The sequence below is a fragment of the Sminthopsis crassicaudata genome, chromosome 3 (genome assembly GCF_048593235.1).
Source record: "Sminthopsis crassicaudata isolate SCR6 chromosome 3, ASM4859323v1, whole genome shotgun sequence".
Classification (NCBI taxonomy): domain Eukaryota; kingdom Metazoa; phylum Chordata; class Mammalia; order Dasyuromorphia; family Dasyuridae; genus Sminthopsis; species Sminthopsis crassicaudata.
The window spans coordinates 631955955-631981730 of record NC_133619.1 but is presented as its reverse complement, the minus strand read 5'-3'; the positions used below and the strand labels follow the sequence as shown (position 1 = coordinate 631981730).

Here is a 25776-nt window from a genome sequence, read left to right as displayed (position 1 = left end):
AGGCCTGGAGAGACTTAAATCAACTGATGCTGAGTGAAATGAGCAGAACCAGAAGATCACTGTACACTTCAACAACAATACTGTATGAGGATGTATTCTGATGGAAGTGGAAATCTTCAACATAAAGAAGATCCAACTCACTTCCAGTTGATCAATGATGGACAGAGGTAGCTACACCCAGAGAAGAAACACTGGGAGGGGAATGAAAATTGTTAGCACTAATATCTGTCTGCCCAGGTTGCATGTACCTTCGGATTCTAATGTTTATTGTGCAACAAGAAAATGATATTCGCACACATGTATTGTACCTAGACTATATTGTAACACATGTAAAATGTATGGTATTGCCTGTCGTCGGGGGGAGGGAATAGAGGGAGGGGGGTAATTTGGAAAAATGAATACAAGGGATAATATTATAATATATATATATATATATATATAATAAAAAAAAAAGAAAAAAAAATAGCATTTTCCCATAATTAAATACAAAGACAATTTCATTTCCACAAGACTTTGTTACAAATTTTTCTCCCCTTCCCTCTCTTCCACTCCTTTCTTCTTAAAATGGTAAGCAAAACAAATAATATTGTTAAAGAATAAAAAAAAAGAAGAGGAAGCATATTTGTTTAACACATTTAAAAATACACAAAAACATGCAGTGGGTGCCCCACTTTTGTGAAGGGATTTCTTCTTTGGAGATATATCTATTATCTGTCAATATATTGTCATTTATCCATATATCTTTCTATTTATTCATATATACATATCTCTATCTGGTTATCTACATATCTATCTATAAATTTATCTATACATATATACGTGTGTATGTATGTTTCTCTCTGTCCCTGTTTCTTTTTCTGTCGCTTACTTTCAGGCTCTGGATTAAGAATTCCTGTTATACTCTGCCCAAAGGGCTATCAAACTGTACATACATATGCTTTGATCCAATGGTGTCTTTACTGGGCCTGTATCGCAAAGAGATCATGAAAAAGGGAAAAGGACCCACATGTGTCAAAGTGTTTGTAGCAGCCATTTTTGTGGTGGCAAGAAACTGGAAACTGAGTGAATGTCCATCAGTTGGGGAATGGCTGAATAAGTTATAGTACACATTATGGAATATTATTTTCTATTAGAAACAGTTAGCAGGATGATTTCAAAGAGACCTGGAGAGATTTACATGAACTGATGCTAAGTGAAATGAGCAGAACCAGGAGATCATTGTACATAGCAATAGCAAATTTAATCAATGATCAATTCTGATGGATGTGGCTCTTTTCAACAATGAGATGATTCAGACCATTTCCAATAGTCTTGTGATGGAAGAGCCATCTGCACCCAGAGAGAAGTCTGTGGGGACTAAGTGTGGATCACCACATAGTATTTCCAACTTTTTTATTATTGTCTGCTTGCATTTTGTTTTCTTTTTTCTTTTTTCCTTTTTGAGCTGATTTTTCTGGTGCAGCAACATAATTGTAGAATTATGTATAGATTAATTGTTTAGCATATTGGATTACTTGTTATCTGGGGAGGGGATGGGGGAAGAGAAAGAAAAAATTTGGAACACATGCTTTTGCAAAGGTGAATGTTTAAAATTATCTATTCATAGGTTTGGAAAATAAACAGCTCTAAGAAAAAAAAAGAAAAGAAAAGAAAAAAGAGGGGTGGGGGGAAGAATCCCTGTTCTAATCCAATTGACTCATTTTAGGCTGGAATAAACCAAGTCCAAAGGTTAAATGATTTATCCATGTTCACATAGGCAGTGAATGTCAAAGGCAGAAATTGAAACCAAATGAACTTGGTTTGATTCTTGTGTTCCTTCTGATTCATGATCCAGCTTAGTTTCCTAAAGTTTTCTTAACTGCTACAAAGATATTTCTCTTTAAAGTCCTGCCCTGTGGTTCCATTGATGGGAAACTACTAGTATAAATACTAAATACTTCCTCCACTGAAGCAGATTGGATATCTCCTTTGAGAGAACTGCCTGCACATATGGAGATGTGCTATGATCATTAAACCAGGATGTGTCACGAGCAGAAAACAAGCCCAAACCTTATGGGCGCCAAGTTGTCCCTCCATCCAATATACTACACTGTCTTGCATCCATCTTTAGTGTATCATTAAAGAATCAAATATCTTCCCTCCCTTCTCCCAACATTTCCCAATTTGGAAAGTTCTAATTAATTGACACAGTACATATTTTACTCAATCCTCAGTGACCCACAGAAGTATAGCCAGAAAAAAACAGAGGTTGACATTTAAAAAACGGATAATAGTATCAACAGGAGTTTTTATTACTATAGACTTAGTTTAATAATTTCTCCATCCCTTCCTGTAGGGCCAAAATAGTTGGATTTTGCATCTTTTCCCTAATCGTTGTTCTTGAACCCATGGAAATGGAGAGGCAGCATGTGGTAGGCACTGGCAAACTTAGGGTCATAAGATCATAGAGGAAGACATGGAAGGGACCCCAGAGGATTAAACATGTTCCTCATCAGGGGGAGAAACTGAGGTACAGAGAGATTGAATAACTCAATGACCCACAGGTGGCACAGATCTGGGATCAGAATCCAGACCTTTCATCACAGTATGAGTTCTTCCCACTATCCTTCCTTCCTTCCTTCCTTCCTTCCTTCCTTCCTTCCTTCCTTCCTTCCTTCCTTCCTTCCTTCCTTCCTTCCTTCTTTCCTTCTTTCCTTCCTTCCTTCCTTCCTTCCTTCCTTCCTTCCTTCCTTCCTTCCTTCCTTCCTTCCTTCCTTCCTTCCTTCCTTCCTTCCTTCCTTCCTTCCTTCTTTCCTTCCTTCCTTCCTTCCTTCCTTCCTTCCTTCCTTCCTTCCTTCCTTCCTTCCTTCCTTCCTTCCTTCCTTCCTTCCTTCCTTCCTTCCTTTCTTCCCTCCCTTCCTTTTTCCTTCCCTTCCTCCTTCCCTCTCTTCCTCCTTCTCTCCCTCCCTCCTACCCACTGGTAGATTACAACTTTTTATGTTTTTTGTGGTTTCATTTCTGTAGATAACTGAGGATTGACCTTAAACAGGTAAAGCACATGCTTTCCTGGTTGCTTAACATTTTCCAAAGTTTTAAATACCTTTTTATCCATTTCTTCAAAGACCAAGCAGTTTTTGGAAATTTCCTAGAGATACCTCTGAGTGGAGGCAAATAAATTAAAGAAATATGAAGGGGAGCTGCCCTTGAGATAGGACAACTGGAGTCTTAGGACACTGCTTGCATCTAAGTCTCCTATGATTCTATGATCTCTGAGGTGCTTTTCTGTGCTAAACCTATAATCAACCTATTCACTGAACGGTGTCTTTAAAATGAGGAGCTCCCCTAGCGTATTTAAGCATTTGTTCACAGACCATTAACTGCTTGGTGGGGAGGAAATAAAGACTCAGATGGCTCTGATGCCAGAATGTGAGCCATTTGGCAAACAGGACTCAATTGTAAAATTCTGGTTTATATTCAAAATTTTAGGAATTTATTTAGAGGTTAACATCTTCCATAAAATTAAACAGGCCCATTTTCATCTTTGATCTGAGTAGGTCCAGCTTTAGGGTACATCTCTTATCTAGTCTGAAGATCTTTGACTCTAATTATCCAACACACCTTTGTAATTCTCTCCCTAGCTGCCTATCATCTAAAGCTCCTTACTTCTCCAAAACATGGATAATCATACCTTCTGCTGATTCAGAACCAGATGCATAAATGCCCGACCACACAGAGCCTGCACATTGGTAGGGTCAGTCTTGAGAATGGTGTTGAAGTCATAAATGGCTGTTTTCTTTTGGCCTAGGTGGCCATAGCATCGGGCTCTGGCCAGGAGGGATTCCCTTGCCTGACTTCCTGGAAAAGAGAAGAAATAGATAGACAAGTTAGGCTGCACTATGCAATGGAAACTAATGGAGGGGGGGGAAATCAATTTGGCATTTAATATAAGCTGTAGTTGAGATTTCCTTGAGTTGAATTGAGATTGACCTATGAGTATGTGGGTAGGAACAAGCCACAGGTATATAATTTAAGGGCTATCTCTAAAAGAGGAGCCAATCTCTGTAAGCCCAGAGACTGGGATAATGGGCCATGGGTTACATCTGAACCCATGTTCCATCACTACTAGTGAGGACTGACATACAGTGCATTATGTAAATTATAAACATCTTTCTTTAGTCTAATTCATGGAAGACATCAGGCATGATTACAGTTAATGTGACAGGAAGGGAGAAAGGAGGGAAGGAAAGAACTAAATTAGGAAAGAAGGAAGAAAAGAAGGGAGGGAATAAAGGAGGGAGGAAAAAAGGAAAAAAGGAGGGATAAAGTAAGAGAAAAAGGAAGGGAAAAGTGAGGGAAGGAGGAAAAAAGAAGCAAGAGAGGAAGGAAGAGAAGAAGAAAAAGAGGGAGGAGGAAAGAAAGGAGGAAGGGAGGAAAGAAGAGAAGAGAGGGAGGAAAAAAGGAAAGAGAAAGAAATAAAGGAGAGGTAAGAAAGGAAGGGAGGGCAAGATTTGGAATTCCAGAAATTCAGGAACATATCTGAGGAAGGAAGTGAGCCAGTGTTTATAGCAAGTGTTTATATGCAAGTAAATAACTTGTTTTAAAGCTTTGGGGAAGCACTTCTGTTAAGTGGATTAGATTTCCATTGAAATGACTGACATTAGTAAAATATTTGGCAAAACTTTTACTTCCAAAACATCAAGCAAAATAAATTTTTGTCCAGCTTTATTTCTAATGACAAATTAGATGATTTTAAGCTAATGCATTATATTGCACACGTACCCCCGATCATGATCACTATGCACCCTGACAAGGACATTTTTTATGTATTCATTTAAAATTATTATTGTTTTTATATCACCTTTATTTCAAATCTCTCTCCTCCCTGTACCTTATTCAGAGAGGCATTTTTTGCCAGCCAAGAAAGAAGAAAAAAAATCTTAATAAAATTAACCTACCACTTAAGTCTGATGGTATATGGAATATTGCATACTTGTAGTTCCCAACCTCTTCAAAGAAAGGAAGAGGGTACATGCAATTTCTCATCTTTTCTTTGGGGTAAAGCTTGGCCATTACAATGATAATGTTCATACTCAGTGGATATTTTTTCTTCTGTTTTTTTTTTTTTTTTTTGGGGGGGGGGAATTTCCATTATTATAATCACTGTATATATTGTTTTCTTTGCCTCCCTTACTTCTCTCTGCATCAGCTAAAACAAATTTTCTAATATTTCTATGTATTCTTAATATCCATCATTTCTCATGGAATGAGGAATATTTCATTTCCTTCATATATACAATTTATTTAGCCATTTCTAATGCTTTGGGCATTTACTCAATTCCAATTTTCTTTCAGGAAAAATGATATTATGATTATTTTGCTAGATGGAAGGACTTTTTTTGTCTTTGCCATCTTTGGTGTATTTACACTCAGAGATGAGGATCTATGGGTCAAAGGATATCATAATAACAACAATTTTGTTTTCAGCTGTGTGATCCCAATTAGGATTTTCTTAACAAAGATACTGCAGTGGTTTGTCATTTCCTTTTCTAGCTCATTTTGCAGATGCAGAAACTAAGACAAACAGGATTAAGTGATTTACTTAGGATCACACAGGTAATGTCTGAGGCCAGATTTAAACTTAGAAAGAAGAGTCTTTTTGACTTCAAGCCTGTCACTTTATCCACTATAGCGCCACCTAGCTACCATATGTTTTGTGATAGTCTCTAGTTTAAGGGAGTCCCTCTTGGGATGATGTAGGATTCATCCTTTTCTCATCTGGATTCACAGTGTCATGCTCCCCTAGCAAAGGTGCAGCTATCAATAGGCTAAGTCTTTGTCCTAGGCCCAAGTTTATATCTAAGGGAAGGCCTATGGACTCTACAGAGATTATAGGGAAACTCAATTTTGGATGTCAAGTAAAACAATGAGAATCAGTTCAATGCCAAGTTTTATTGGCAAATAATAGGAAAGAATGAAATCGGGGAGAAGGGGACCCAATATATCACTCATGTAAGGGTGCTGTGTTGGGGAGTATAGAGGCATGGGTTAGTTGAGCTTCCTGTGGAAATACTGGGCCTCTGCAGGAATAAAGGGTGGACTCCAGTGTTGTTCTCAAAGTAGGTTATTTATATACTGATTTTTGATGGCCATGGGGACCTGACCTAATTGCCTGTCAGGACATAGTGTATATGAGATTTTGGGGGACACATGGATGCAGTGAGAAAAACAAACTGTTGGAAAGATATTCTTTTTGAGAAGATCCAACTCACTTCCAGCTGATCAATGATGGACAGAAACAACTACACCCAGAAAAGGAACACTGGGAAGTGAATGTAAACTGTTAGCACTACTGTCTAGATACCCAGGTTACTTGTACCTTCGGAATCCAATACTTAACGTGCAACAAGAAAATGGTATTTACACACATATATTGTATCTAGGTTATACTGTAACACATGTAAAATGTATGGGATTGCCTATCATCTAGGGGAGGGAGTAGAGGGAGGGAGGGGATAATTTGGAAAAATTATTACAAAGGATAATGTTATAAAAATTACTCATGCATATGTACTGTCAAAAAATTTATAATTATAAAATTAATTTAAAAAGAGAAAAAAAAGAAAGATATTCTTTTTGGCACACAACCTCAAAACCTCAAAAAACTGTTGCCAGGACTTTTCTATGGTAGATTATATGAGCTTACAGTCCTTCTTTCAGAAACTTAAGAGGACCACCAGACCTAATCTTTATTTATTTATTTGATGAGGCAATTGCAGTTTAAGTAACTTGCCCAGAGTCACTCAGCCAGGAAGTATTAAGTGTTCGAGGCCAGATTTGAACTCATTTCCTCCTGATTTCAGGGCTGGTGCTCTATCCACTACACTAACTAGCTGCCCCGGCATAATCTTATAACAAGGGTATCAATGCATTGGTTCTGTGCTCTTCAGCTTTTTTTATGGTATTATTGTAATAATTGTAATAATACCATTCTCAATTGAGCCTTATTAACTTTGGTTGAGAGTCACCTTGGTGATTTAAACACATTTATAGAATTCCTTGCCTCCAGACAAAGGACTGGCAGCTTGGAGAGCTCAGCCTGGCACTCCTTGATAGACAGAGGACAGGATTTTGATCCAGGAAATCTTGGACATCAAATCTCTGAACTCCCCACCTCTATGATCCTGGGGTGGAGGAAGGGCTTTTTTTTTCCTACCAATCTCACTTCCTTCTTCTATAAATAGGGCTAAAGGTTTCAGTAATACCTGCCTCACAGGGTTGCTATGTGCATACAGCTCTTTACCAACTTGCAAATGCCACAAAAATGCTGGTTATTATTATTCCCTCACTTTTTCCCTCTAAGTGACAATGGCAACACACACAGGGGAAATAGAGTCTCAGACTTCTGAGACTGGCCTTAAAATGCCAGTCTTCCCTGCAGTTAGGATAACCAGAAGAGACGTCGGACCTTGAAAACATCTGGAAAACAGCCCTGGCTTTGGAGGGGGCGGGCAATTTGGTGTCTGTCAGCAAAGGCCTTTGGAATTGATGGGCAAATCTCTAATCTCTGCAGAGCACAGATAACAAGCTACAAGGCCATTTACATAAAGAGAGCTGGCTCTGTGATGTGCCATGTGGCGGGCATGCTAATGGGTCCGCCTCCAGCCTGCCTTCCCGGCTCCTGCCTCTCTCCAACAAGGCAGATTTCTAAGACCCTGCATTCTCAGTAGGAGGAAGGGGTCTTTATCTTCAATAAATAGATACATAGTACTAGATGTTAGAAGCACAAAGATGTTTTCTTTCAAGGGAAAGAGAGTCTCTTGTGGGAAACAGTATCCACATCATGAATTATTTACCTTTCTGTGCCCTGGACCCCTTTGGTAGGAGAGTGAAACCTGAGAACTCTCAGAAGGATAATTGGTTGTCTATATTGTAATTGAAGGAAGTACTAATTTTGCCAGTAGGGGAATAAAAATAAAGATGTAATTTTTTTCCCATGTAAATTTGTCATCCCACTGACTTCTATCCCTCAGGACCCCCCAGTTAAGATTCCTGATCTATACTAAGAATAAATAAACATGCTAAGTATGAGCTGAGTAAATCAGTGGAACAGAAGTACAGACAACAGGGGCACCTGAGTTGAGCCCTGTTAAGAGCCGGAGGAGCTGGGAAAGAGAGAGAGCGTTCTCCCTATGGGGGAGAGCCTGGGCAAAGACTTGCCAGGGGTTCTCAAACTACGGCCCATGGGCCAGATGCGGCCGCTGAGGATATTTATGCGACCCACCGGGTTATGGCAAATGGGCTGAGGGGCAGAGACAGAGTGTGAGTTTTTGTTTTAACTATAGTCTGGCCCTCCCACAGTCTGAAGGACAGTGAACTAGCCCCCTATTTAAAAAGTTTGAGGACCACTGCTTGAGACACTGCCTCTGTATTGTCCTTTGCATCTCTCCAAGGAGTACAGGAGCAGCTAGGTGGTGCAGTGAATAGAGCGCCAGATCTGAAATTAGGAAAACCTTAGTTCAAATCCAGTCTCAAACATTTGTCTGTGTGTGACTCTGAGCAAATCAATTCACTATTTTCCTGTTTCCTCTCCCAAAAGAAATAATGAACCCTCTTACCAAGAAACCCCCCAAATGAGTTCATAAAGAGTCAAAGACAGAAAAACAACCAAAAATTAATGTGGAGGAAAGCTCACTGCATTATTTTGGGGGAGAGAAATACCTACTCAATAAATGGAAACTCATTAAATCCTTCAGCACATTAATTCGAGTTGGCAAATATGTGAAAGTGACTACTATGTACCAGTCACTAGGCTGGGTACCCTGAAGATATAAAGACAAAACCCCTCCGATGTCTCATTTTGCCTGTACACAGGACCCTGTGCATGCATGAAATCACAGTATTATCAATGAAGGACAGAAGAGACTTCAGACATCCTCAGCCCCAGTCTCCTACTTTTACAGAGGGGAGAACTGAATCCCTGGAATCTGAACCCAAGTTTTCCTGAGGCCAGAACTGCTGCTCTGTCCACTGCTAGACTCTGTTCTAGTATAGCCACGCCTAGAGTATCATGTTTTATACTAGGTACCACATTGTTGGGAGGGCCACTGCTTAACTGAAGAGAGAAATATAATCAGAATAATGAGAAGCCTAGAGAATATGTTCTATTATGATTGGCTGAAGGACCTGGGGATACTGAGTTCTGAGGAGAGGGAAGGTAGAAAGGGAAAGGAGAGAGAAGAGAGGAGAAGAGAAGAGAGAGGAAATGAGAAGGAAGGAGAGAAGAGAGGAGAAAAGGGAAGAGAGGAGGAGAAGAGAAGACAGGAGAGGGGAGGTAAGAAGATGAGAGGGGAAGGGAAGGGAGAGGAGGAGAGAAGAAGGAAGAGGAAAAGAGAAAAGAGGAGAGAAAAGAGAAGGGAAAAAGAGGAGAGAAGAAAAAAAAGGGGGGAAAGGAAAGGAAGGGGAGAAAAGGGTAGGAGGAGAAAGCAACCAGGATGATGAGGGACCATTCAACAAATAGTTATTAAGCACATATTGGTTACACAGTATTTAATTTAAAGCATGCTATATTAAGAACGGCTTAGCCTGGAGAAGAGGAGGTGGTGGTGTGTACATAGCATCTGCTAACTGACCCCCTCTTTTTCAGGGCTGTGATGTGGAAGAGGAATCAGCCTTGTCCAGCTTTGTCCCAGGAGGCAGAATCAGGAATGATAGGTTGAAGTTTCAAAAAGGCAAATATAACCTTGAATCTGAGAGTCTTCCGTCAAGAGCTGGGCGACCACCTCATAGAAATACTAAAGAAGGTTTATTTGATTCGGGTTTTTTTTTTTTTGTTTGTTTGTTTGTTTTTGTTTTTGTTTTTTTGGTTTGTTTGTTTGTTTTTGTTTTTGTTTTTGTTTTTTTGTTTTTGTTTGTTTTGTTTTGTTTTGTTTTGTTTTCAGGTATGGGTTACATAGATGGTCACAGAGGATTTTCTAGCAATCCTTGTGGCTGGGGAAGACTTTGTAATGGAGATGGCTATTGTTCCAGGACTTAAAGAATAACTGGAAAGATACAGACAGGCAAGAAAGAAAAAAAGAATCCTAAGATGCAGAGGTAGAAAGATGGCAGCCACATTGGGCGGCAGGGAGAGCAGTGGGATTGAGGGGAGGACTTGGGTTCTAGAATCAGAGTTTTCAAGGGAAGAAGGGCATTAGTGATCCCAAGCTAACCACCTCATTCAGGAAGAGTGGGAGAGGATGCTGGAAAGGAGAAACACAAAGAGAGAAGTTTCCCTCAAGATGCCTATGTCAGGAGCACATTTGACATCCTGTTCCCCATGCTAAGCATTGACCTTTGGGAAGGTCATTCACAAGCCAGAAGGTCTCCAGCCTGGGGACAATATAGAAAAAATGCTGTGTTCTACTGGGAGCTTCAGAACCACCAGAGACAAAATATGATGAAATGATAGTGTTAAGGGTCTGGTAATTGCTTTTGGCCACATAGTGCCTCATCTAATGTTTGACAGGAAGATGCTAACTGTCAGAGGAGGTTGAGAGGCAGTCTAAGATGGACTTTGAAGGAAAAAGAGACTGGAAAGCTGCTATTTAGAAATATAATCAGACCCAGGAGCCCGTCCACAGGCAACTAAGAAGGGCCAAGAGTGACTTTGTTAGGTGGCTGGCAAGGGTGTACTGGAGACAGATATGCTGTTAATTTTTTTATATGTGAGCATTTATAGCTCAAAAATCAACAAAGGCTATCAATCAGGTCTTGATTTATTGTTTTGGTGATTGTCTCAACTTAAAAAAAGATGAAAAATATTAATAATGTGCATATAACAAAAGTATATTGCGCACACATTTTCATTCCTGGAAAGCTGCTTGTTAAAACATCTCTAAGAACTGGCCACAAGCACAACGCACAGTGTGACAAAGGATGTAGGATCTCATTGGCAGCAGGTGTGGAGAGTTTGAAAACTGACTTTAGTTGAATTGAAGTACCTGAATGCAATTGTTGAATCTGGGCAAATCAATTTACTCTATTTTCCTCAGCAATGACTTGAAAAATCAGCAATAGTTGATAGAGCAGATGTTATTTAACTCTAAATATTAAAATTGAGAGGGAAGGAGAAAGGACAGGTGAATGTTTAGGACTGAGTAACAGGCCTAAGACAAAGAGACAGATTTAACCTAAAACAAGGAAAAGGATACGGATACCAGATAAACCAGATAAAACGATACCAGATGAACCACATCTTTAGGTAATGAGAAAGTTGATAAGAATAACTAGTCAGCCATAATTTGAAGGGGGAGGAAGGGAGAAAAAGAGAACAATCTTGTATATAAAAAGTGCTAAGCGATGACATGATGGTATACTTAGAGAACCCCAAAGACTCTGCTAAAAAGCTACTAGAAATAATTCAAAATTTCAGCAAAGTGGCAGGATACAAAATAAATCCACATAAATCCTCAGCATTCTTATATATCACCAACAAAATGCAACAGCAAGAGAGACAAAGAGAAATTCCATTCCAAATAAATGTTGAGAGTATAAAGTATTTGGGAATCCATCTACCAAAGAAAAGTCAGGAATTATATGAGAAAAATTACAAAACACTTGCCACAAAAATAAAGTCAGATTTAAATAATTGGAAAGACATTCAGTGCTCTTGGATAGGCCGAGCGAATATAATAAAGATGACAATACTCCCCAAACTAATCTATTTATTTAGTGCTATACCAATCAGACTCCCAAGAAACTATTTCAATGACCTAGAAAAAATAACAACAAAATTCATATGAAGAATAAAAGGTCAAGAATTGCAAGGGATCTAATGAAAAAAAACTCAGAGGAAGGGGGTCTAAGTGTACCTGATCTAAAGCTATATTATATAGCAGCAGTCACCAAAACCATTTGGTACTGGCTAAGAAATAGACCGGTAGATCAGTGGAACAGATTAGATACAAAGGACAAAAAAGGGTACATTTATAGCAATCTAATCTTTGACAAACCCAAAGATACTAACATTAGGGACAAAAATTCATTATTCGGAAGAAACTGTTGGGAAAACTGGAAATTAGTATGGCAGAAATTAGATATGGATCCACACTTAACACCATATACCAAGATAAGATCAAAATGGGTCCATGATTTAGGCATAAAGAATGAGATCATAAATAGATTAGAGGAACAGAGGATAGTCTACCTCTCAGACCTATGGAGGATGAAGGAATTTATGACCAGGAAATAACTAGAGATCATTATTGATCACAAAATAGAAGATTTTGATTACATCAAACTAAAAAGTTTCTGTACAAATAATACTAATGCAAACAAGATTAGAAGGGAAGTAACAAACTGGGAAAATATTTTTAAAAGCAAAGGTTCTGACAAAGGTCTCATTTCCAAAATATATAGAGAACTGACCCTAATTTATAAGAAACCGAACCATTCTCCAATTGATAAATGGTCAAAGGATATGAACAGACAATTCTCAGAGGAAGAAATTGAAACTATATCCACTCATATGAAAGAGTGTTCCAAATCACTACTGATTAGAGAAATGCAAATTAAGACAACTCTGAGATACCACTACACACCTGTCAGATTGGCTAAGATGACAGGAACAAATAATGATGAATGTTGGAGGGGCTGTGGGAAAACTGGGACACTGATACATTGCTGGTGGAGTTGTGAAAGAATCCAGCCATTCTGGAGAGCAATCTGGAATTATGCCCAAAAAGTTATCAAACTATGCATACCCTTTGACCCAGCAGCGCTACTACTGGGATTATATCCCAAAGAAATACTAAAGAGCGGAAAGAGACATATATTTGCCAAAATGTTTATGGCAGCTCTTTTTGTTGTAGCTAGAAACTGGAAGATGAATGGATGTCCATCAGTTGGAGAATGGTTGGGTAAATTGTGGTATATGAAGGTTATGGAATATTATTGCTCGGTAAGAAATGACCAGCAGGAGGAATACAGAGAGGTCTGGAGAGACTTAAATCAACTGATGCTGAGTGAAATGAGGAGAACCAGAAGATCGCTGTACACTTCAACAACAATACTGTATGAGGATGTATTCTGATGGAAGTGGACATCTTCAACATAAAGAAGATCCAACTCACTTCCAGTTGATCAATGATGGACAGAGGTAGCTACACCCAGAGAAGAAACACTGGGAGGGGAATGTAAATTGTTAGCACTAATATCTGTCTGCCCAGGTTGCATGTACCTTCGGATTCTAATGTTTATTGTGCAACAAGAAAATGATATTCACACACATGTATTGTACCTAGACTATATTGTAACACATGTAAAATGTATGGGATTGCCTGTCATCGGGGGGAGGGAATAGAGGGAGGGGGGGTAATTTGGAAAAATGAATACAAGGGATAATATTATTAAAAAATATATATAATAAAAATTATTTTTAAAAAAAGTGCTAAGCACTTTATAATTATTACCCCATTTAATCTCCACAAGAAGCCTGGAAGGTAGGTGTTATTATGATTATAATTTTACAGTGAAGGAAACTGAGGCAGAGATTTAAATGACTTGTCTAAGGTCACATAACTACTAAATATTTAAGATTGGATTTGAACTCGGGTTCTCCTGTCTCCAGGATTGTCACTCTAAGCACAGTACCACTAGATGTCCTGGGAATACATCTGATTAGTGACCTTCCTACATTTAAGGAAGGACACTAGGAAGCTGCATGGTATCCAGAAAAGGAAAACTAAGATGGTGAAGAGTTTTTAAGTTTTAACACACACTTATTAAGCTGTGCACCAAAGCAGTTAGCATTGTTTGGGGGAGAATATGACAGCTTTCCTCAAGTATATGAAGGTTTGCAATGCGTGTGAAGGCTGCAGTATGGTAGAGGGATGAACTTTGCTCTCTATGGGCTAAGATGATTGTTGTTTGTCCTTCTTTCTCACAAAGCAGCACCATGACATTAGGGAAGTGATAACATGACAAGCAAGTGACTTGGGTTTAAGTGAGGGAGAGCTCAGCAAGGTCATTTTCTTCTCCAGAGCCACTGAGGTCCATTGACCAGATATAGATCGGGAGGACTGGAGATGGCCTTGGACCAGTCATCTTTAACAGTTCTCAGTTTGACTGAGGCAATGCCCAATCAGTGCTTAAAGCAGAAAATGGTCTCTTAGTTAAAATAAGAAAAATGTGTATACAAATGTGCATACAAAATGTACACATATATATGTGTATCTCTCTCTTCTCTCTCTCCCTCTTCCTCTCTCTCTCCATCTATCTATCTATCTATCTATCTATCTATCCATCCATCAATCTATCCATCCATCCATCCATCCATCCATCCATCCATCCATCCATCCATCCATCCATCCATCTATCTGGAATAGGAAGAATCTCCGGGCCAAAACAGAAACAATTGCTATTAACATTCACTCTGAGTCAATCAGGGCCCAAACAATGGCCAACTGGGACTTGATCTGGGATCTTTCATTGACCAAAGAGAGCCGGAATGATTTGAGCCAAGAGAAGGAATAACAATGACCAAGAGGGAGATATCTGCCAGGTGAATTTAATAAAACTTTCTAACTGAGAAATGTCCCAAAATGAAATTTTACAGACGTGGCCTTTTAAGGAAGTGAGTTCTCCAGACTTCAACAGGAAGCATGGTCTAAGTGACCTGTGAGATCTGTATCTAGGATATATTAAAATGTGAGGGATTGTCTTCTTAGTACTTGTATTCCTAGTGTCTGGAACACAGTGCTTTATACATATCTGTTAATTGATTGATATCTCACATCATCTTTTCTTCACTTATATAACCATCATCCTAGTACAAGGTCTCATGCCCTCTCCCCCACACTGTTTCAGTAGTCCCCTGATTTCCACTTTCCTCCCCCCCTCCATCACCCCATATAGCTACAAGTACATATACATATGACATTTATTCATACACATATGTGAGTATGTATGTATATGCAGGTAAATATATGTGTGTATTTATGTGTGCATGTGTATATATCTATATTTGTATACATACATATATATATATATATATATATGTATGTATGTATACTCAAGAATCTTCAAAATACAATACAATTAAAAATACCAACTCATCAGTCTGGTAGCCCTTCCCAGTCTGGCTCCAGCAGAGATATTCAGATTCATTTCATGCTTCCTTCACACACTCTTGATTCCAGCCAAAGTGTCCCTATCTTGTTCTCTTGCAAAGGCTGCTCCCACCCTAAATTAATTTGCGTTCCACTTCTTTCTCTTTGAATCCTCAGCCTCCTTCAAAGTTCATCTCAGATGCTTCCCATTTTTGAAAGCCTTTCCCAATCTGTATCTGGGTTGGATTTCTGTTTCCCCTTCCGCTACCATGTCATAAGCACTCATTGGATAGAAAGGAAGTCCTCTATGTGTTTAGTAGTTTTGTCTTTGGATCCTCAGTGCCTCATATAGAAATCACTTAATCTGGTGAATGTAAATTGTTAGCACTACTGTCTATCTACCCAGGTTACTTATACCTTCGGAAGCTAATACTTAATGTGCAACAAGAAAATGGGATTTACACACATATATTGTATCTAGGTTATATTGTAACACATGTAAAATGTATGGGATTACCTGTCATTGGGGGGGGGGGGGGAGGGAGGGAGGGGATGATTTGGAAAAATGAATAAAAAAAAAAAAAGAAATCACTTAATCTGAAATGTAAGAATTGAATCTATGATTCACACAGCATTTCCTGAGCAAGCTGACTTAAAAAAAATTATAACTATACCTAAAACTATGATAGTTTGAAATACTACCATATCCATCCTCATCATCCCAATGGACATCTATACAGAACTCCATGGCTTTCACAACACCTTATATATCTTACCCCATTTGATCTTACAATAATTTTTGGAGGTAGGTGTTCTTATTCTTCCCTTTATACCAATAAGGAAGAGGTTAAGTTATTTACCAAAAGTCACCCAGCCAGTCACCCAATCAGTAAAAGTCTGTGACAGAATTTGAATCCAAGACTTCCTGACTCCAATTCTAGACTTTAATCACTACCATACTTTACAGAAATGAACTGAATGTCCAATCTAGAGAAAAGGAAATGGGAAGAGAGGGGAATGATAGCTGCTTTTGAGTATCTGAAGGGCTTTTATGTTAGACTTGTTAGACTTTATTAGACTTGTTTTGTTTAATCTCAGAAGGGGAAACCAGGAACAAAGAGGAATGTTTCAGAGAGGAAGATTTCAGAGGTCAGAGTTCTTATAAAGAAAACCTGAGTAGACTGGGAGGCTTCAGGAAACAGTGAGCTCCCCATCATTGGGATACCCACATGGCAGCTGAGTGGCCACTTTTGGGGGACATTGTAGAAGGGATTTCTAGTTAGATACAGGTTGCTCTAGAATCCTCTAAGATCCCTTCTCAACCCTAAGATACTGCAGTTCTGAGATTTGTGGAGAGATCAAGCACTAGATCAAGGGGAAAAAATCAATTCCATCCTGTAGTTCAATAATTCCTCAAACTTTTTGTTCTTAGAATTATTTCATACTCTCAAAAAATATGGAGGATCTCTCCCCTAAAATCCTTAAAAGACTTGATATTTATAGACGTGAGTCAGAAGACCTGACTCAAGAGATGAGCTCAAATCCTAATTCTGACACTACTGGGTCTCAGTTTACTAATCTGTAACCCAAAGGTGTTGGATCCAATGGTCTCTGAATTTTCTTCTACTGCTGGGATCCATTATCCCTTATAATGAAGAATATAAAACCAACACCAAAAATAGACCTGTAATATGAATCAATTCTGAGGTCCCTTCCAACTCTGAATATATGAGTCTCCTTCTGTTCCCAAAACAGGACACTAGCTTCTTAGGGTGACATTAAGGCAAGATGGAGATTGAAGATGGAACAGACTTAGTGAACAAAGCAATCTTCTCCTGTCTGAACGACCATAAATATCCCTTTCACAGCCAATTCCCAAAATTAAAAAAAAGGTCATGGCACATAGTGAGTACGTAATAAATGCTTGTTAACTGTCCCCTGGGAACATGTCAAATTGTCATTTTTTGGAAGAGTGTTAAGATAGGGTACTGACTTTGTGTATATGATGAAATGATTATAATTAAATGAAAGGCATCATAGGGACATTGGTTTAAAGCTAAAAAATTCATTAGAGACGATGCAAATTTCTAATAATGAAAAAAATTCTAGGATTAAGTCTGGAATATAAGAACAAGATCAAACAAATTCAAACATCAATTGATTTTTTTGACCTTCTGGTGATAAAGGATTCAGTCAATTTCAAACCCATCTCTTATAATTCAAAATCCAGTGATTTTTCTGCTACCTCTAAAAATGGTCCTCAATAGCTATAAATATCTCTATGTATTTTTGTGTACTTTATTTCTTATTTATGTATTTATTGGAACCACACAAGGCTAAAACTGGAATAGAATTAGGTTCTGACAAAATGGAATGAAATTTAGTTTAAAAATGGAGTTTAGTTTGATGTGGGAATTGAGAAAATCGGTCAGTGTCTAGTTCACGAACTCCATCTTGTATCACCCCATGTATTATCCTCCATTTTGTTGTTTTCTTGAAACTCATCCATGACAAGCTAGATGGTATAAGCCATCTACTGGTTGTTTTGTTTTGTGTGTATGAGGAAATTGGAGTTAAGTGACTTGCCCAGGTTCATACAGCTAGTAAGTGTTAAATATCTCAGTCCCTTTTGGGACTCAGTTCCTCCTGACTCCACAGTCTTGCTCTATCCACTGTGACATCTAGCTGCATTCTCTCTATTGTTTTATAAATGTTGTTGGATGCAATTACTCAGCACCTCTCAATTATGGGAAAAGAAAGACCCTGAAACCTACCTGACCCTCTTCTCAACCAACTGAAATTCACTATTCCTCCCTCCCAACTTAGAAAGTTCCTAATCTTCTCCAACTAGAAGAAAATCCACTTAGAAATTGGATTCCAATTAGAAATCAGATTATTTAATTTTACATCCTGGCTTCTATCTTGTGAATTACTTTCTTTTAATTAATTGGTCTTATTTGATTGGTTATTTTTAATACATTTATTTATTTACATATTTACATATGTTTAATACATTTATTAATCTCATTTTGTATTCAAGTTCCTTGTAATGAATAGGGAATTCATTGGGCCATTTATTATGCCTTTTTATAAAAAATCTGATTTCAGACACTTGCTAGCTGTGTGATCCTAGATAAGTCATTCATTTCTGTCTGCCTCAGCTTTTTTATTCGTCATACAGGGATAAATAGTAACATGGGCTTCCCAGGCCATTATGTTACAAAGATCAAAAGAAGTAGAGTAGGGAATGACCTGAGAAGGAAGCTTTCACATATGTCCAAAGGGTGAAACTGTTCAGAAATGACCAATGTGTTTTGACTATATTTATCTATTTCAAGTAAGGGTTTTTATTTGGGAGGGACCAGATATTGAAAGAACAGTGATAAAGGCACAAAAAAAAGAAAAAAGAAGGATAAAAGACATTGAAAAAATACCAAAAAGAAGGAAGGAAACTGAGAAAGCAATGTAGATAAGGAATGAACAATTGGCACTACTATGTTAAATTTAATATATATTTTAATAGAAAATGATCGATATGTAAAGGATGATTTCCTATAAAAATATTTTTTTCTGCTATCTACATAGAATGTTCCAAAAGTTTTAATGTGCTTTTAAATTATTAAAGCTAGTAAACTTTTTGGGACACCCAGCATACAGAAGCATTCATTTTTGTGTGTGTTTTTCAAGTTAAAAGTTTAAAAAAGGGGCAGCTAGGTGGTGCAGTGGATAGAGCACCGGCCTTGAATTCAGGAGGACCGAGTTCAAATCTGGTCTCAGACACTTAACACTTCCTAGCTGTGTGACCCTGGGCAAGTCACTTAACCCCAGCCTCAGGGGGGGAAAAAAAAAGGTTTAAAAAAAAAAAAGGAAAAATTTGAAATAAACCAATTGCAAAATCCCAAGTTTATAAAAGGCTGCACAAACCATTAAGCTCTATGGAAATGAAAATAGGCAGCTGGCACAGTGGCTAGAAGACCAGGTCTGAAGACCTAAGTGCAAATCCAGATTCAGTCATTACTAGGTGAGTGATCGTAGGCAAGTCACTAACGTTCTTTACCTCAGATTCATCACCTGTAATATGATTTGGAGAAGGAAATGATAAACCACTCCAGTATCATTCCCAAGAAAACCCCAAATACCCCAAATGGTCATGAAGACCGGACTAAATAGCAACAACAACAAAGGCAAATTATTAATTTTTTAAAATTTTTTTTCTGGAAAAGTACTATCTTCAGGCTGGAGAGTACAGTAAAAATGTATAAAAATCAAAACAGTTGCTGCTCTTAAGGAGCTCAGGCTCATCTAGGGGAGGGCTAAAACATGAATTAAATGCAAAAAAATTTCAGAAGGTGGAAACCCAAGTAAAGGCACCAGGAAAAGCTTTTGCAGGGATAGTGGCTGGGCTGAAATTTTAAGATTCAGAGGGACCTGGTGATGGCGGCAGGGAATGAATGACCTTTGTGGAGGAAAAGGTAGCAGAAGAAATGTCAAGCTAGCTCTTAAGCCAGACTGGCTGGGAATGATAGCAAAAGCCCACAAAGGGGGAATAAAAATGAGCTCTCTCCAACAGCAGGATGCAGCTAGACTGTACAGGGCTCATAATGTTCATAAAATCATTTGTTTCTCCTGTAAAGCTGTTGTTATAACATTTGCTCTACAAAAGACAGTAAATTCTCAAGTTGTTTCTCAATTAGCTCAGCAGGTGAATCTTCTGTATTCTGGGCATGATTTTGTTGTACTGAGAAGTGAAGAGGAGACACTAGAGTCCATTCAAAGCATATTTATTAAGCACCTACTGTATGCAATGAAAAATACCAGGTGAAGGACAAAAACAAAAAGAAATTTCTGTTCTTAACGGGCTATTTTGTAGAGATGGGAGAACAATATAATGTGCAAAAAATGTGTAAGTTGAGGGGCCAAAATCCATTTTCAGACTGTTCTAATTTTGGCTTGGAATGGCCCAAAAGAGAGATGGAATTTAAAAATAAAGAAAATTACACTTCTAGAGAATGGAGCAAAATAAAGTAATGGGTCAGAGGTACCTTGGCCCAGAACTCTACTACATGGGAGACAAAAAGGCTTCAGAATTGAGACCCAGAGGGAACAGAACAAGATGATTTCAGGTTGAGGGTAGTGGGGCAGACTAACCTGCCAGGTACATCAATAGCAAGGCCAAATATAAGGGGGCTGATCTGTTCTGTCCTGATTTGTCAACTGTCAGGGTATGGATTCTCCAGACAATACTGATATATTGAAGAAAGAGAGGCCCAAGTCAAATACAAATTTGTTATGTTAATTGGGTTGTTTGGAACAGCTTTTTGAATGAGGAGTCAGGATGGGAAGGAAGAGAGAAAATCTGGAATTTAAAGTGTTAATAAAAATTTTTTTAATTGGAGCACTAGCAATTGGAGGGAGAGATTATAAATATATGTGAAAATTTATTTTAAAAACCCAATTACTATTCACCTTCGAGATATAGTAATTTCATTTAAAAGCATTTAATGTGCTAGTTAGACACAAGACAGCATAAACATATTATAGAGGAAATAGGTGACTGGGAAATATGTGATCTGTTTGTTGAATGACAAGCTGGTCTCTTTCTGATTTCTTAGTTATTGAATCCAGAAAGCAAAGGGTAAAGCAGAGAAATAGCTAAGTTGTGTGTGTGTGTGTGTGTGTGTGTGTGTGTTACTTTGAAGAAGAATCTTCTCCATTCTGGGATTTTATCCTCCCTTCCCAATAAAAGGGGATGACTTTGATTGTGTGCTCAATTTCTATCATTTAAAAAGGGAGTAAAGTAGGGGATAGATCTCCTAGCTGTTTCAAAAGCATTTCCTGTGAAATCCTGGGGCCCAGATGGTTCTTGGGAATTTGGAAAAGAGGATGGGGAGCGAAGGACTGGGAAATGGGCTGGATGAGCACATGGAAACTTTACTATTCCTGGGCTCTCTTTGCAGCACACTCTCACCCTCTGCTGGTTAGCTGCATGCTCCAAATAAGAAAATAAGCTTTTTAGACCATCAGATCCTATTTTTGACAGTTGTAAAATTGAAAAGGGATCTATTATATTTACGACAAATGGTTTTCTAGAGGTAACTCAGTCCGTTTTGGATTAACTGAATTGTTAGGAATTTTTTCTTCCTTTCTACTAACATATATATATATATACATATATATATATATATATATATATATGTACACATACATATATATGTGTATATATATAATATGCATGTATATGTATAATTAATAAGCACTTTCTCTTTTTTACACCTCCTTCCCTTCCACTAAAAGCAAAATTAGTAAAAACAAAATCTTTGCAACAAATATATGAATAGTTGAGTAAAACAAATCTCTGCCTTGACCAAAATTGTATGTTCAGTTCTAGATCTTGCGTGATAAGAAGTTTCCCTTGACCTCAAACCTAGATCTGTCTCTAAATGCTGCTCCTGATTCTGCCCTCTGGGGCCAGGTAGAATAAGTCAAGTCCTTTATACCAGGGCTTCTTAAACTTTTACCACTTAAACTCTTTGCACCTGAACAATTTTTATACAACCCCAGATATTTAGGTATAGAAAATGGTTATTTGAATAAAACATTTGCTGATGATAAATCATAATTTTGTGACCCTCACACTCAGTTATGTGACCCCATCATAACTCATGGTTTGAGAAGTTTTGCAATATATCAAAATCCTTCAAGGTCTTGTCTCTCCTGAATCTTCCTTCTCCAGGATAAATGTGCCTTGTTCCTCTGAGCAATCCTTCTATGGCATAGCTTTTTTATTATGTTGGTTGCCCTTCTTTGGACCCTTTTTAAAGATTACTAATGTCTTTCCTCAAGAATGAGCTCCAGGTTTGCAATCAAGGTACAACCAAGGTAGAGGGTGGAGTCCTGTCCCTCTCAAGGCAGCCCCGCATTGCCCAATAGGTGGATGACCCATTACGTTTCTGTCTCATTCTGGGCTTGGCTCCCACAAAGGCGAAGTAGAAAGAGCGCTGGATCTAGAAGTCTATAGCATTTACTTGGGCACGTATGACCATGAGCAAGTCACTTAATCTCATTCATCATCGTGGCTGTCTGGCCTTATGGAAAGACAGACATCCAAAGACTCAAGTTTGGATTGTAGCTCTGACACTAACTGGAAGAAGGGCCCTAGACAAACTTACCTGCTCTGAACCTCGGTTTCCTCATCTCTAATCTAAGAGCTAGATGTTCTTTCAGGTCCCTTGCCACTCTAACACTGGGAGCCCATCTTCCTCCAAACATACCTGAGGCAATGATGGCAAGAGAGAGGTAGGCAATGGCCTCTTTGGTATATGTGTCCCCCTGTTTATTCTTCAGGATTGTCACAGCCCTAGAATGGCAGTGAGTCTGTAGTAGCTTCCGGTCCTCTTCCCTGAAGATCTCCATGATTTGCTGGAGGCAGGAGGTGTCTCCAATCTGGATCACCTTCTTTATCAGCTGAATGGAGTGGAAAAGCAAAAGGAGAGTTATCCTCACAGGATTGGAGAGTCTGACATACAATCTTCTATAGCTCCCCATTACTTATTACAGAAAGCTTCATTTGTCAGTCAAGGCTCTCTAGTGTCTGCTCTCATTTCCATATTACACAGGATACCAGCTGGTGACTGGTGGGATGGGAAATCATGAGGGATATGCTGGATCCCTCATTCAAATGAAATCTTTAAGCAAACCTATAAACATCTTTTTTTTGGGGGGGGGAAAGCTATGGTTGATGGAGGAATGTTTGTTTATGTCCATATTAACCAACATGGATCAAAGTACCTAGATCTAGGCCTGGAAGGACTCTCAGAGACTCAGAACTTCAGAGAAAAGGGTCCAATCCCTTTCCTATTTTCAGATGGGGAAACTAAGGTATAATGCATCTGAGTAACTTGTCTAAAGTCACCTGGATAGGATAACAAGATCATAGAACTTGAATTGGAAGGAACTTTATACATTTTTTTAGTCTAACCTCTCCCCTCTCATTTTTCAGAGAAGGAAATTGAGGACTAGGGAAGCTAAGGGATTAGCCTAAACACACCCAGACTGTTATAAGAAATAGAGACAAGATGTGAAATCAGGTCTTTGGACTTCAGAATTAGTGACATTTCCTTCTTGCTCTGAATTTGCATTTTTGATTCAGCTAGGTGGTTCAGTAGTTAAAAGCACCAGTCCTGCTGACAGGAAACCCCAAGTTCAAATCTGGCCTCAGGCATTTATTACATTGGACATATTGAGTCAAACATGATGGGTTCTGCTGGACTTCAGAATTGGCAAAAGACACTTACTAGCTTTGTGATCATAAACAAGTCATTTAACTTCTGTGTGCCTCAGTTTCCTCATCTGTAAAATAGAGAAATAAAAGTACCTCCCTCTCAGAGTTGTTGTGAAGATGGAGCCTGATAATATCTGTAAAGCACATTTAGCACATAGGAGGAGTTTAATAAAACATCCTTTCCTTTCTTGTTACTCAGCTTCCTCTCTACCCTGTCCCCATTTTCATTTCTCTACATGATTCAATTATGGAAAGTATTTTTCAAAAATGAAAACTTACAGAACATCACTCAACAAAGACATTTCAGTTTACAAAATGGTTTTGTCTCAGGATTCCTGAACAGTCAGGTCCTCCAGAATGACTCAACTCACTAATATTCGACAAAGCAACTTTTGGGGAATTTTGAGACTTGTGTTCTAGTCTTCATGTGTGACCTTGGATGAATCTGTATGACCTCTTTGTACCTCAGGTTTCTATTCTCTATAATTAGAGGTAAGGAGTGGGGCTCTCCAAGGCTTGGCCAACTGAGAGTCTAATTGCATGGTCTTAAAACGTCCCCTTGTCTCCATAAACAGGCATATCTGATCCTAATCTCAACCTCAAACTCTAGGCTGGAAACCATGGGGGCAGGGAGTCCCCCTCCTCTTATGGATGCTCAATGGATTCCATTACTTTCATTCACTTAGGGCCATCCCTTCCTATCTTTAGAGCTAATTCAGTTACAGGACACTCTAAAGCAGTGGTCCTTAAACTTTATTTAAATAGGGGCCAGTTCCCTGTCCCTCAGACTGTGGGAGGGCCAGACTATAGTAAAAACAAAAACTCACACTCTGTCTCTGCCCCTCAGCCCATTTGCCATAACCCAGTGGGCCCCATAAATGTTCTCAGCGGGCCGCATCTGGCCCGTGGGCCGTAGTTTGAGAACCCCTGCTCTAAAGCTTCTAACCCTCAATTCAGTGGTCAGAATTGGATGCTCAGACTTAGATAATAATTAATTAATAATGAGAAAATATACTATAATAACTATAATATCACTTTAAGATTTACAGAACATTTTAATAACCATCATTCTATCCTCACAAATAATCATTTTACAGTTCAGGAAAATAAGGTAGAAAGAGATTATGTATCTTGCTTAGAGTTTCACAGTTAATATGCTCAAGGGATTCCATTACTTTCATCCACATAGGGCCATCCCTTCCTATCTGTAGAGATAACTCAGTTACAGGACATTCTAAGGCTTCTAACCCTCAATTCAGTGGCCAGAAACTTTTGGATGCTCAGACTTAGACAATGATAATTAATAATAAGACAATACACTAATAATAACTTCTAGCACTTATATATCACTTTAAGTTACAGAACATTTTAATAACTATCATTCTATCCTCACAAATAATCATTTTATAGTTCAGGAAAATAAGATAGAGATTCTGTGTCTTGCCTAGGGTCTCACAGTTAATAAGTGTCCAAGGCTATATTTGGACTTCCTGACTGCAAGTCTAGCACTCTGGTTCAGGGCACCATCTTGAGGTCAAGACTAAATTAGTGGGAGAAACAGATACTGATTTGATTTAGCCTACAAGCACAGGCTTCCTTTATCATCACGTTCTATCTTACATCACTCTACCCTTGTGGAACAAGGGTCATCGTCTGTGAGCCACAATGTGGGTCTCAGAATATGGGCATCATAAGCTCATATTGAGCGATTCTCCAGAGTGGTCCACAGACTTCAAGACTCACCCCAAGATTATTTTCATAATAATACTAAGACATTTTCTCATTAAAACATTCTGCTCTTTTCCAGTTACATATATCTGTGAGACAGAATTTTGTTCACAGATTTTAACCAAAATAAAATATCACAACAAATGAGAAAAAGAAACAGATAGAAGAATCCTGATGTCTTTTATTAAGACATGTCAAAAAGATTTATAAAAAAGATGTAAAACAGTATCACTCTTTGTACTTTTTTGGGGGGAGAAGAATATTTTTTATCATACAAAGCCATGTTATTTCTGTTAACATGTTTTATTTACTTATTTGAAATAAATATTTTAAAACTATTCATTTTGATTTCAAATATAGTAAATATTAATGGATAGAATGTTTATGATCAAAAGCTCTTTTAGGACCTCAATAAGTTTTAATAGCATGAAAGGGCCCTAATTTGCAAAATAAAAAAAAAAAAACTTAAATAATGACCTTCTTGCTAATTATCTTTTGTTTTGGAAAGCATAATTAATTTCCACAAAATATATTGTTCATGCTAACATCTTTTTTATTGTTATTTTAAATCTTTTAGTCATTTTTAACAATGATCAATTTTAACTTCAACCAGATAAATCTTTTGATAAATAGATAAATCTATTGATAAATCTTACCCATATAAATAATTTAATAAAGTGTAAAGAGTTCTGAGACAAACAA

The 25776-nt window shown here is 38.1% G+C and overlaps 1 protein-coding gene across 3 annotated transcripts in view; it reads right to left on the bottom strand.

The window, feature by feature from the left end:
• Nucleotides 1-25776, bottom strand: part of TTC34 (tetratricopeptide repeat domain 34) — an 85369-nt gene that overhangs the window by 33724 nt on the left and 25869 nt on the right. For all 3 annotated transcript variants that reach the window (XM_074306488.1, XM_074306486.1, XM_074306487.1), the window contains 2 exons: nt 22337-22529; nt 3668-3834 (listed from right to left, as the gene is read on the bottom strand). In XM_074306488.1, the coding sequence (XP_074162589.1) occupies nt 3668-3834; nt 22337-22529 (360 nt within the window). The remainder of the gene's footprint in view (nt 1-3667; nt 3835-22336; nt 22530-25776) is intronic.